The sequence below is a fragment of the Esox lucius genome, chromosome 24 (assembly GCF_011004845.1).
Source record: "Esox lucius isolate fEsoLuc1 chromosome 24, fEsoLuc1.pri, whole genome shotgun sequence".
NCBI classification, from domain to species: domain Eukaryota; kingdom Metazoa; phylum Chordata; class Actinopteri; order Esociformes; family Esocidae; genus Esox; species Esox lucius.
This window is the reverse complement of record NC_047592.1, coordinates 19,685,335-19,697,810: the sequence shown is the minus strand read 5'-3', so window position 1 is coordinate 19,697,810 and position 12,476 is coordinate 19,685,335. Positions and strand designations below refer to the sequence as shown.

Genomic DNA, 12,476 nt, shown 5'->3' with positions numbered 1-12,476 from the left:
CAGAGATTCCCTCAGTCAAAACAGTGGGCAACCTACTGCTGAAAGCATCTCTGGAGGAAGCTAATCAGATCCAACCACCCCCCTGGACACAAAGGCCTACGTAAGAGGTTAATCATTATATCAAATTAATGATATATGTTGATATATGTACAATCCCTCACTATTTCTCTCTCTAGGATCATGAGGTATTGTTACAGTGTGTGTGTGTCTGTAGGTACCGTTTGGCACCAGCAGTTCATTTTCCAGTGCAGTATGAGGACTGTCTGCATGCTGCCAAGCACTTCCTGGAGCAGGGCGTGTCTAGGGAGTTTTTCTGTGGATCCACAGCGGTTGCCGTTTCAGGTGACAGCGCTGGAGGAAACCTGGCTGCAGCCGTTGCTCGTGAGGTACACACACATGCACACAGGACTTTACAGACAAATACGTCCACACACACAGACTCTTGTTTTAGTATACTCCAGGACTCAAAATGTTCTGGCTGCTCTACATGGGGGTGGATACCTCTCACTCCCCCCTCCTCCTTCCCCCTGCCCTTCATCATCCCTCCGTCTGTCCCTCTGTCTGCACCCGTATCAACTGGACCACCCTTCTACCACCCAGACACATCAAGCATTACAAGCCTGTCACTATAGAAACAGGGCCTCAGGGGGTCAAAAACCCGGAGGTGGAATTTCTGGATGTTCGGTCATCGCCACTGCTGGAGGAGCAGGGGGTTCTTGGTAGAACACCACATCTGTTGATTATAATGTGTGAGTACGACATTCTCAGAGATGATGGGTGATTATGGGAGGCTACAGGACGCCGGCTTGAAGGTTACTAATGTTCACCATGACGACGGTTTCCATGGCTGTGTGAGGTGTACACAATGGCCGTTTTCAATGTGGGCAAAAAGTCATCAGAGCATACATTGACTGGCAACAAGAAAACCTGTAGATGGAAATGCTTTAAATTTGAACTTGTACAATCGTAATTTTTTTAATTTTTTGATTGTGTCTCAATGTAATCAAAGTATGAAATTACTTGTTTACAAAACATTTTTATTATTATGTTATCTTCTGCTGCATGATGTAAATGTTAAATCCATGATTGACTCCATGATGGCAGGTAGGTCTGGCCCAATAAAAACCTCTTCTTGCCCAGATCAATAAACCTTCAGCGATTTAAAAGAAAGATGGGAAGGGAGGAGTAATGAGAAGGTGAGCAACTGCTTATGATCCAAAGCATACCAACTCTTCTGTGAAGCATGGTGGAGGAAGTGTTATGGCACCTCTTCTGTGAAGGATGGTGGAGGAATTGTTATGGCACCTCTTCTGTGAAGGATGGTGGAGGAAGTGTTATGGCACCTCTTCTGTGAAGGATGGTGGAGGAATTGTTATGGCACCTCTTCTGTGAAGGATGGTGGAGGAATTGTTATGGCACCTCTTCTGTGAAGCATGGTGGAGGAATTGTTATGGCACCTCTTCTGTGAAGGATGGTGGGGGGATTGTTATGGCACCTCTTCTGTGAAGCATGGTAGAGGAATTGTTATGGCACCTCTTCTGTGAAGGATGGTGGAGGAATTGTTATGGCACCTCTTCTGTGAAGCATGGTGGAGGAATTGTTATGGCACCTCTTCTGTGAAGCATGGTAGAGGAAGTGTTATGGCACCACTTCTGTGAAGCATGGTGGAGGAATTGTTATGGCACCTCTTCTGTGAAGCATGGAGGAGGAATTGTTATGGCACCTCTTCTGTGAAGCATGGTGGAGGAATTGTTATGGCACCTCTTCTGTGAAGCATGGTGGAGGAATTGTTATGGCACCTCTTCTGTGAAGCATGGTAGAGGAAGTGTTATGGCACCACTTCTGTGAAGCATGGTGGAGGAATTGTTATGGCACCTCTTCTGTGAAGCATGGAGGAGGAATTGTTATGGCACCTCTTCTGTGAAGCATGGTGGAGGAATTGTTATGGCACCTCTTCTGTGAAGCATGGTGGAGGAATTGTTATGGCACCTCTTCTGTGAAGCATGGTAGAGGAAGTGTTATGGCACCACTTCTGTGAAGTATGGTGGAGGAATTGTTATGGCACCTCTTCTGTGAAGCATGGTGGAGGAAGTGTTATGGCACCACTTCTGTGAAGCATGGTGGAGGAAGTGTTATGGCACCTCTTACAGACTCTACTTAATTTTGTATTTTTGTACTTTGTGTACTCTGTGTAAACTGTATGTTGTCCTGCACGTTTTCTCTTTGTCTTGGCCAGGTCGCCGTTGCAAATGAGAATCTGTTCTTAATCAGCCTACCTGGTTAAATAAAAAATAAAAATAAACTCTTATGTGAAGCACGGTGGAGGAAGTGTTATGGCACAGGCATGTATGGCTGCCAATAATGTGACTGTTGAAAAAAGCACCTGTCAATCACCTGACCTGCATGGAAATGTTTTGCTGGACACAAAACTGAAGGCAAAAGGCACCAAGAACAAGCAGGAACTGTAGAGGTTGTTTCCACATATGTGGAGGGGGAATTATCCAATGATATACTGTCAAACATGGCTCGACTGGTGCCCCCAGGCCTTCATGGCCATGCAATCTCTCCCCTCACTGACTATTAAAAGTGTCAAGGCTCCAAGAGATATTTGGGACAGAACGTGTTATCTCAGGAACACTCTCTACTCCTACTGGTGGTTAATCTAGTAGAATGGTGGTGGGAAGAACCAATATAAAAAAAATTATACAGAGAGTAGGGCTGTGGAGCCACTGGCACGTAGCCCTAGTCGACCAACAGTACATCAAACTCGGCCGAGAGATGTCCGTCAATGCTTTTGTTGTCATCAGCCAGGACTTATGGTTAATGAGTGCTTCCTGCTGAAACGCAAACAAAGGATGCCTCTGCACGCCAAGCCGCCAACAGGTGTTGGGCTGATTCGTACTGTTGTGAGGTCAGGGAAACGACAGGTGCCTCGTGGTAAACGTGGATTGAAGGTCCCAGTCCCAGATCGCAGTTATGAACCATTCATACTTGAGGGATTTGTTTCCCTATCAGGTAACGATGCGTCTCAGCGTCCGGTTAGGGTTCTTAAAGATACTGGTGCGGCGCAGTCATTCATCCTACCTGACATGTTGCCCTTCCCCAAAAATACATACTGTGGATCCAGTGTGTAAGTCCAGGGAACTGAAATGGGAAGTGTCCCAGTGCCATTGCACTTTGTGAATGTACACTCTGATCTAGTCAGTGGATTGTTCAGAGCAGGAGTACATCCTATGTTGCCCGTAAAAGGGGTGACGTTTGTAATGGGCAACGATATTGCCATTGGAAAGGAGATACCCATATTGGAGGAGCTGGATAAAAGTGACCAGTCTCTTTCGGAGGAGCTGGCACGGAGTTATCCACGTGTTCCGTCACACGTGCTCAGGCACGACGAATGGGTGATGTGATAGACTTGTCGAACACGATTCTGTCTAGAGAGTTTTGTTAGAAACCGGCGGTTTCGTATAGTGGTCAAATAATGTAGAACCTGTATCAAATCGAGGGAGAAGTTCGCTCACGTTTATTGGAAAATTGCAGCACAGATGTCATTCGGTGAACGTTCCATTATCTTCTCACAGTAATGTTAGTTACAAGCTGATATATACATTGAAGGGTGTGTCTACCTAGCAAAGATCAGGTTTCCAAGACTGTAACCCCCATGCCATATGGCCATCGTAAACATTCCTGTGGTCATTAGAGCACAACCTACAGAGAGATAATCTAAACAGAGATGTTTCTGTTGTTCTCATTATTAGACACATTCACTTCCAATGAAACGTACATTCATATTGTAATTGTTAATGCTCAGATTCCACAGTTTGACGAAGAGGATAGCTTGTGTGCTACCTCTGGTAAACTGGTGGGGTCTGACAAACAGCCCAGGATCGGGAAGAGGAATGTGGACCGTGTTGCTGATGCAATACAGTTACCAGTAACTCGTGAGCAGCTGGTTGCTAACCAAAAGGGTGAAAAAAGCCTTGCTAAATGTTTTTTCCAGTGTTGTCTCAGTGGAGGAGATTAAGAGATGTATGATTTATTTTCTATCCTGTGTGGATGCCTTTGTACATTGAATAGTGTTCTGTATACTTTGTCTAGTGTCGCAAACCATAGTAGGTTTGCTCCTTTAAGGTTGGGAGTGTTACGCATGCAGGTAGCCTGTATGTGCGTTTGTGTTTTCCCTTCCTGCCGTTTCCCCAGGTGTCCTTTGTGTTCCTGATTGTGCTCGTTGGTGTTTCCCACCTGGCAGTCATGGGTGCATCGCCTGACTGCTGAGGTGGACCAATCAGTGGACACCCCTCCTAATTGAACCACCAGTTTTCTTTAACCCAATCACACCACACATCCCTGGTATAAAAACCCAGTCAGTTGGTTCTCCCAGAGAGACTCTTTTGCTTTCTCCCACATGGACATAGACACTCTTGAGATACACACATTTTTTGATAGACAGGCACTTTGTTAATTCATACATCACTTAGTTTAGCACATACACAACCTTTAGTAAACATTTGTCTAAAAACAATAGTTAGAACTGAGTGGACCACCCAATGTATTTTGGTTATTTAATTTCTTGGGTCCAGCTTAGCCCCTTTTTACGGTGGCCGAGAAGTGCAAAGCAACATTACAAGAATGAAACACTTTTACAAAGCCCGACACAAAATTACATTTTGGAAAACATTTTTACCTACCATAAAACACAAATAAATGGGCCAAACACTTTTACCAAGGACAAAAATTGACATTTTAGAAAACAAATTAACATTTCAGAAAACAAATTAACAAGACGCAAAACACTTTTACCAGTCCCGAAACAAATTTACAAATGATAGATTCTTCACAGAAAGGGAATGTACCACATACAGGAAGTGACTAGGTGAAAGCGGGTGATAGGTGTTGTTGGTGAGCACGGTCAATTCATGTTGTCGTAGGAAGTTGAATGAAGTTTGTGGTGACCGAACATGGACTCCGACCGAGGAATGTTTTGCCCGTTTTGTGGCAAACACATGAACAGCTTAACGCGGTTCTGCTTTGCGTGTGGTCGTTGTTTGGTGTTTTTAAAGGACGTGGACCAGACGGAAACATTGGAGAAACCGGGGACTTCTCGACAGCCGGACACAGTGGTAAGCAAAGTAACTTGTTAAGTGTAGCAATACGCTACCTACCTGAGGACATGTGAATAAAAGTCAGTAGTAATGCTAATGATTTTTCGAGAGGCTTCGAACTTTTTATTATGAAACTCTGTCCGTTTCAGCAGAACAACCCATGCCCATCATACAAACAGTTCATGGAGTACAGAAGCTTGAAGTCACAAGAACGACAGCCTTTTAACTATGGGCCAAAAGGAAAATATAAGCCTAAAGAAAGAAAACACGTCCAGGTAAGTACTGACCGTCCTATACAATTTTGCAATGTTCTATATGTATTTGTGTGTGTGTGTGTATATTTATTTTACCTTTACATTAATTATATCTTTATTTTACTAGATAAACGTAGGATTGATGGGGCCACATGGAACTGATGGAACTGATTTAAAACCTCTAAGAGGGAAAACACTCCCGTTATTTACAGACCCAGAGGTAGCAGCACCTGATCTACTCAAACAAGCTGTCCAGAAATTGAGAACATTTAACAAGGACATGCCCGAAGGACCTTATGTCCTTTTGTATCCAGACTGCTCAGAGGTGGTCCATGTGCCTGGGTCAGAAAGGTCATTTAAATTGGCAGAATATAAAAAGGAAATAGGAAAGGCATATTCCAGGATAACTTTTTTCATTTGCCTTGAAAAACACTATAAAAGAGGTTAGTGGATCTCATAATTCAATATGTTTACATATGTTTAGATACTCTGCTGGAGTTAATGGTGGTTTGATTTATTTTTTTCAGAGTACGATACCTCCGATTCTGATTCTGAAATTGTCATCACAACAAGAAGCAGAGCTGATTTAAATCGAGCTGACACTTTTGGTACATCAGTTATTTCACTTTTTTAAAACTTTTATGTATGTTTGTATTTATTCGTTTTCATATAATTTATTAGATGTTCATTGGATTTTAAGGATAACATCAATGTCCTGGTCAATATCTTAGTGAAAAAAGGCTTGTTTTGGTTATTTTGCAGTTACTTTTATACAGTAACACAGACAAACATTAATCATTGATATATACTGTATGTGGTAATGGAAAAATAACAGAAGCTGTTGAAAGTTGTCGATCATTTTATCTGTTTCCTCTAAGGTTTTTGAACCACAAAATCGAAGAACTCCCAAATACAAACTGGAAGATGAAAGGTAGGTGTTGCACACTTGGACACAAAGGAACTTTCAGGCGTGCATGGCTTGAAATTATTTCTTTACTTCTTGACTGGAAATGATAATAATAATTCATATTTTATTGGGCTACAGTGCTTTCACCACCAGGTAAATTGCAATTTTATTTTCATTTAACTCACAAAACTGATAAAACTACTAGCAGATATTTCACTACTTATTCACATACACATTATACATACATTTATATTGCTGCACATAAGCTCAACGTTGCTACATGCTATCGGCTGTTTCTGTAACTGACTGGGGTGCCCCCTCGCTCCCTACCTAAAGGACCCACAGCTGCCTGTGTGAGCTTTACTTAACATCACAGAATAAACCTACTGAAATACAGTTGCTCTTGCAGGTGAATAAACACAAATTAACCAAACCAATAAAAAAACATGAGAATTAAGTGGGAGGTATCCATTGTCCCACAGCATTGTCGATCCTATATAGGTACTATAGGCCTTTATTGAAGTGGCACAGTCATCCAGAACCAACTAAAAGAACTCTGACACGTTTCTGCATCTAGCCTTTATCAGGGAGTCAAATAAATGTAATGAGAGACAATGTGTTTTTTTCCAAGTGGTAATCAACCAAAATGAAACTTGGCTGTATACATAATGTTTACATGATTTGACTATTGTAGGCCTGGAGGACACCTGCTGGTTTTTAGATGTCTACATCATGTCTACATCATGTCTACATCATGTCTACAAAAGTACCTTATAGCTTTTATCATGGAGCTAATAATTTTAATGTTTTATCATGTTTCAGAGATGCACCAGGACAATCATCAACAATTCAGCCAGGACAGGTAATAAAGCAGATTGTGGCAGAATGACATTTCTTGCTTTCGGTTTTGTTGTTTCAGATATTTTAATCTGTTTTTCAGATAGTAATATCTGATTCTGAGGATCTGGATCCACCTGAAACAAATCCAGAAAAAACGCCTTTCTACAGGTAAGTAAAAAAATAAATAAGATAACGACATAATTTAAATTTATTAACTGATTACATGGGGAAGACATTTTTGTTTGTAATATGTTTTAACATGGAAATGGTAATTTCCCAACAGTAAATACACAGACCTGTATTCACCAAATGTTGAGCAAGAGGACGGAGAGCCAGTTGCTGTCAATGTGAAGAATTTCCAACACACAGCAAGGTAATATGTCAGCTTTTGATTATAGCACTCTAGTTTTTTCACTGTACAATAGTTTTGGTATATCTGGAATAACCACATGAAGTCACTTTGTCATTACAGAGAGGAAACGGACATTGCATTATCTGACATCGTAGCAAACCTGTCGCTTCCTATTGATCATAAAAAAGTCAGCCGGTTCAACATCTCAAGGGCTAATGTTTGGGATGGGGCAGTCAGAGGTTTCAAGCGTACAACATATTCTGAGACCTGTGACATGCTGGTGAAATTTACTGATGATACTGGTGTTCTGGAAGAGGGAATTGACACTGGTGGTCCAAGACGAGAGTTTTTAACTCTACTAATGAAACACCTAAAAGACCAGCCCATTTTTGATGGACCAGAAGGACATCGGTTCTTGGTCTACAATGCAAATGGTATGCATATTGGTTAGATGTGTACTATAGGCTACTAATGTTTGGTTAATGGTCATTGATATATATCACATGACATATGTGATACACATTATACAGTATATACAGTAATCCATTGTTTTTATTTTGCTATATGAATTCATTCACAGCTGTTAGGGAGGATGAAAACTACCTGGCAGGAAAGATGATTGCTGTGTCAGTTGTGCATGGAGGTCCAGGACCCCATTTCCTGTCGGAAGATCTTGTACATTATCTTGCAGGCCAGCCTTCATTCAAAGCAACAAATAATTTAATAACTGATGAAGAAATAGGAAAAGCTTTGCAAGAGGTGAGAATAGCATAAGGCTATGCAAAAAATATGGCAGGGCAGAATTTTACATATTTCTTGCAGTGTTTTGAGAGAATGTTAACTTCCTATATAACGTGAATAATTTATTTCATTAATTTATTAGTTTTGGATAGTGTAAGATGCTACACTATGTCATTAAAAAATAGGCAAAGAGATACAGTGCACACAGTTATTTACTGGGGTGTTTATGCCCATTTTCATTTCTTTCAGATTGAGAATGCTGCTTCATTGGATGCTCTGCGAGAATGTATAATGAGACACAGCACAATGTTACAGACAGCAGGTTGTCTGAGACATGTGGCTACTGTGGATGAAAAGAAAGAAATCGTGTCAGACTACCTCCAATGGTATATTATTGACCGCAACTCATCTGTAATTGACAGGTGAGATGAGATGTTCTACTTTTTTATGTAAGAATTTTTTGTTTGAAATGCCTCATGGTCCCCATCTTTGGTTTTGCAAGCATCTATATCTGTTATCAATTTGTCACTGTGACAGACTTTGTCCCTTAGTGTATTTCAACTGATAAGTGATTTTGCTTCATTCTCTGTCAAACTACAGTGCCTTTATTAAGTCTTCACACCTTATAGATTAAATTTTAAATATATATTAATCAATTTCCTCATCAATATACACACAATACATCATAATGACAAAGCAAAAACTGAAATTAGATCTCAAGTTTCTCCTCCTGACTAACTCTTCCATAGAGGAAAATCAGTCCAGTCACCCCTTAAAATGATCTGAATCTATTTCTGGCCTCAGTTCCCATAGAGATCATGACATGCAGAGATGTTTTAGTATCTCTTGTGAGTGACCCTGAATATATTATATAATATAAAATCTGATATAAAGAGTGTGGGGATGTTCATGGGCTACAATATCTACATGTGCTACAATATCTAAAAACCTGTTTTTGCTTTGTCATTATGATTTATTGTGTGTAGACTGAGGAAAAATATGAATATTACTATTTTAAATTGAATATATAACACAACAAAGTCTTGAGAAAAGTGCATGGGGTGTGTAGACTTTCTGAAGGCTTCGTATGAGTGCTCAAGCCACCCCAGCCGCCTGTTTCATTTCAGGCTTTTGTTTCTGTGTTCTACTTAGTTTGTAACAATTAACATTAAATGTGCAATGCAAAAATAGGGTTTCTTAAATCAATTTTCAACAACCATTTTCCACCCCAAATATGTATGTTAAGGTGGTTAGTAATTGTACAGAAGAGAATATTTAATAGTTTTCTTTAGATAATTTAAATTCAATTGGCTCTACACAGCAGTGAAACAATGTTTGTGTTCACTCTGTCGATTCAGAGACAGTCTTTCAACCCTGGAGTTTTTGACTGCACTACAGCAACACCTTATTTTGCTGGCCACTGTCCTGTGCCACTCTGAAAGGCGACTCACTGCTTTTAAACTTGAGTGTCTCTTCAAACCTCTCCTCAGTCCTTCGGGGAGTAATCGAAGACTTAAAGAAAGTCAAACCATAGCCTACTGGGCAGACTATCTCCTTGATTGTGAAGGTTTGTTAGTTCATTTATTTTTTATAACTAGTTAAACACATGGCAATGATGTATCTGAATTGTTTTTCTTTGCAGAAAGCCAGGCTGCTGTGTCTGTGGAAGATGTTTTGATGTTTGCTACTGGGCTGATGTCTGCTTCACTTCCCCCATCTGGCTTGGAACCACTGCCACAAATAGAGTTCCTCGATGACTCTGCATCCATTTTTATTGATCTTTATTGTGCTCATTTTTCATCACTCGTTCCTGAGAAGAAAAATCGAATGACTAAAGATGCAATTTTTATTTATTTTTATTTTATAATTTCCATATTTCTAAGAAGCATATCATTGAAGAGTATGTTCTTACAGTGTAGGTTTAGACTCCCTTGTATTCAATCCACTTTCTGTGTCTGCAACACCTTTCAAAGTGACATATACCGACTTAATTTATACCTTCATTAGGTGACATTCTCCACTTCCACACATACCCTCCCACAGAGTAAACCATGCACACACACAAACACACACAAATGGAACCAATCACTGAGCTCTCCCTCTCACTCACTCACACACACATACTCCAAAATCTATCAAAAGACATTACATTAGTTATCAATTTTATCTTAATATAATTGAATGTGTAATTGGCCTTGGCCCCTAATGATACTATTTTCCATAGGCAGGGCCGGTTCTAAGCATAAGCGACATATGCAGTCGCTTAGGGCACCCGACAGCTAGGGGGTCGGGGCCCCAAATAAAATTTTGCTTAGGGCCCCCAAAAGGCTAGAGCTGACACTGACCATAGGCTCCAATGTTTTGGACTGTTGTCGGATATAGGAAAAATATGTCTAGGTCAGGGTTCTGAATTATCCTACCTCTTAGATGTTTACCAAGTCTAGGGTTACCCATGTATGTGTGAAGTCGCTTTATGTATATGTAACGTTTTGTATCATGATTTTTTTTCCCTTTTCTTCCCTTGCTTAAAACTTCCTTACTTTGCAAATTTCGCCTAATGAACTGCAGTTCTTCTAATTTAAAGTTGCCTTAAAAATCAAAATGTTTTTTCCATTCTCCTATGTACGTTATGGCACCCGGGTGATTATTGCGCATGTATTTTTCATCTGTGGTTAACGTTTTCTCATTACATTGCCCCATTTTATAATACTATATTTGCATTTACTTACCTGGGACGTCCCTTCTAATTTAAACTTTAATTCAATAAAAAGGTTCTTATCTTGTTTATAGTGAATCCTATCGAATCCACCATTTACTGTCTCTCCACGAAAATCCCTGATTTCAGCGTTTAGGTTGGTTGGAAATCCCTGATTCCCCACCAGGTCCCAGACCTAGACAACGTATCCCTGACACGTTTTTTATCTAACCCACAACCGTAGAGAGCGTTTAGGTTGGCTAGAAATCCCTGATTTCCCCACCAGGTCCCAGACCTAGACAACGTATCCCTGACACGTTTTTTATCTAACCCACAACTACAGTTTCTTAGTGGTTTCCACACGACTCACTACTTTTTTCTAAAAGATAAACGAAAACCGTTTTTCTGTCTCCCGGTGAGGTCCTGGTTCGACGGGATCCTTCACTGTCCCTCGGGACGGCCGCGGATCAACACCTAGGTGGTCCCCCTCCGTGAAGGTCGGCGGGGCTGCCGGCAGGTTTAATGACCTGTTGTTCCTCCGTCGCCCCGACGGGCAGGTATCGGATCCCGGGTTTCGGCACCAGTTAATGTTGGGTTCAGTTCACCAAACATCTATACAGTCTATTTTGTCTAATGAGAAAGAACCACACCAAGAGTCAGAAAGACGTTTTAGAAGTCACTTCTGCAGAAGGGAGAGAGCCATTGATCTCAACTGAGCCAGGAACGAGCCTGACAGTAGGATTCAACTCAGCAACTCACACTTCTCCATGGGTGGACTCGTTTTTATTTAGAAGCACAGCGTTCAGTAGTCATAACACACATGTCCTTTTCCTCTTGGTTATCTCTAGTTGTTATTGCATACTGGAACATCTTGTTATTACTCAAAGGTTGTACTGTCTCTGAGCGTTATAGGTAGGAAGCATGTGGTTTCATATCTGACAGTAATGAAAACCACATAACTGTTTCAATTGGAACATGTTATTCTAGGCTTATACTGAATGTAATTTAGATAGACTGGCGAAAGCTTTCACAATGATTGCGACAGATCCTATATGAAACATTAACTTCGTTCAGTTTACTTTTAAGAGTCCTCAAGCTGATGTTTACACCGTGTAGACTTGACATCATGTCCACAATTGCAGCGTACGAGTGGCCCTCGTTAAAATATTGAACGCAATGATGCAGTATGTTTGGTGTTTCCGTCTGGTCCGCGTCCTTTAAAAACTCCAAACAACGACCACACGCAAAGCAGAACCGCGTTAAGCTGTTCATGTGTTTGCCACAAAAAGGGCGAAACATTCCTCGGTCGGAGTCCATGTTCGGTCACCACAAACTTCATTCAACTTCATACGACAACATGAATTGACCGTGCTCACCAACAACACCTATCACCCGCTTTCACCTAGTCACTTCCTGTATGTGGTACATTCCCTTTCCGTGAAGAATCTATCATTTGTAAATTTGTTTCGGGACTGGTAAAAGTGTTTTGCGTCTTGTTAATTTGTTTTCTAAAATGTTAATTTGTTTTCTAAAATTTCAATTTGTTTTGTCCATGGTAAAAGTGTTTAGCCCATGTATTTGTGTTTTG

At 40.8% G+C, this 12,476-nt stretch overlaps 2 protein-coding genes across 4 annotated transcripts; both read left to right on the top strand.

Moving 5' to 3' along the window:
• The first annotated feature begins 4,893 nt into the window (after window positions 1-4,893).
• LOC117593876 lies at window positions 4,894-7,165 on the top strand. The gene is made up of 6 exons (XM_034290384.1): window positions 4,894-5,117; window positions 5,249-5,374; window positions 5,481-5,796; window positions 5,881-5,961; window positions 6,232-6,284; window positions 7,083-7,165. The coding sequence occupies exons 1-5, from the start codon at window positions 4,956-4,958 to the stop codon at window positions 6,237-6,239; spliced, it is 693 nt and encodes a 230-aa protein (XP_034146275.1). The 5' UTR covers window positions 4,894-4,955; the 3' UTR covers window positions 6,240-6,284; window positions 7,083-7,165.
• LOC117593875 (G2/M phase-specific E3 ubiquitin-protein ligase-like) lies at window positions 6,897-11,522 on the top strand. Of its 3 annotated transcripts, none has more exons than XM_034290382.1 (8): window positions 6,897-7,122; window positions 7,201-7,268; window positions 7,384-7,473; window positions 7,573-7,886; window positions 8,033-8,211; window positions 8,443-8,615; window positions 9,684-9,760; window positions 9,836-11,522. In XM_034290382.1, the coding sequence occupies exons 1-8, from the start codon at window positions 6,982-6,984 to the stop codon at window positions 10,198-10,200; spliced, it is 1,407 nt and encodes a 468-aa protein (XP_034146273.1). In that variant the 5' UTR covers window positions 6,897-6,981; the 3' UTR covers window positions 10,201-11,522. The 3 variants fall into 3 exon arrangements, with proteins under 3 accessions (XP_034146273.1, XP_034146272.1, XP_034146274.1); XM_034290381.1 differs by having other exon boundaries at window positions 9,552-9,760; XM_034290383.1 differs by lacking the exon at window positions 9,684-9,760 and having other exon boundaries at window positions 9,836-10,029.
• The last annotated feature ends 954 nt before the right edge of the window (window positions 11,523-12,476 follow it).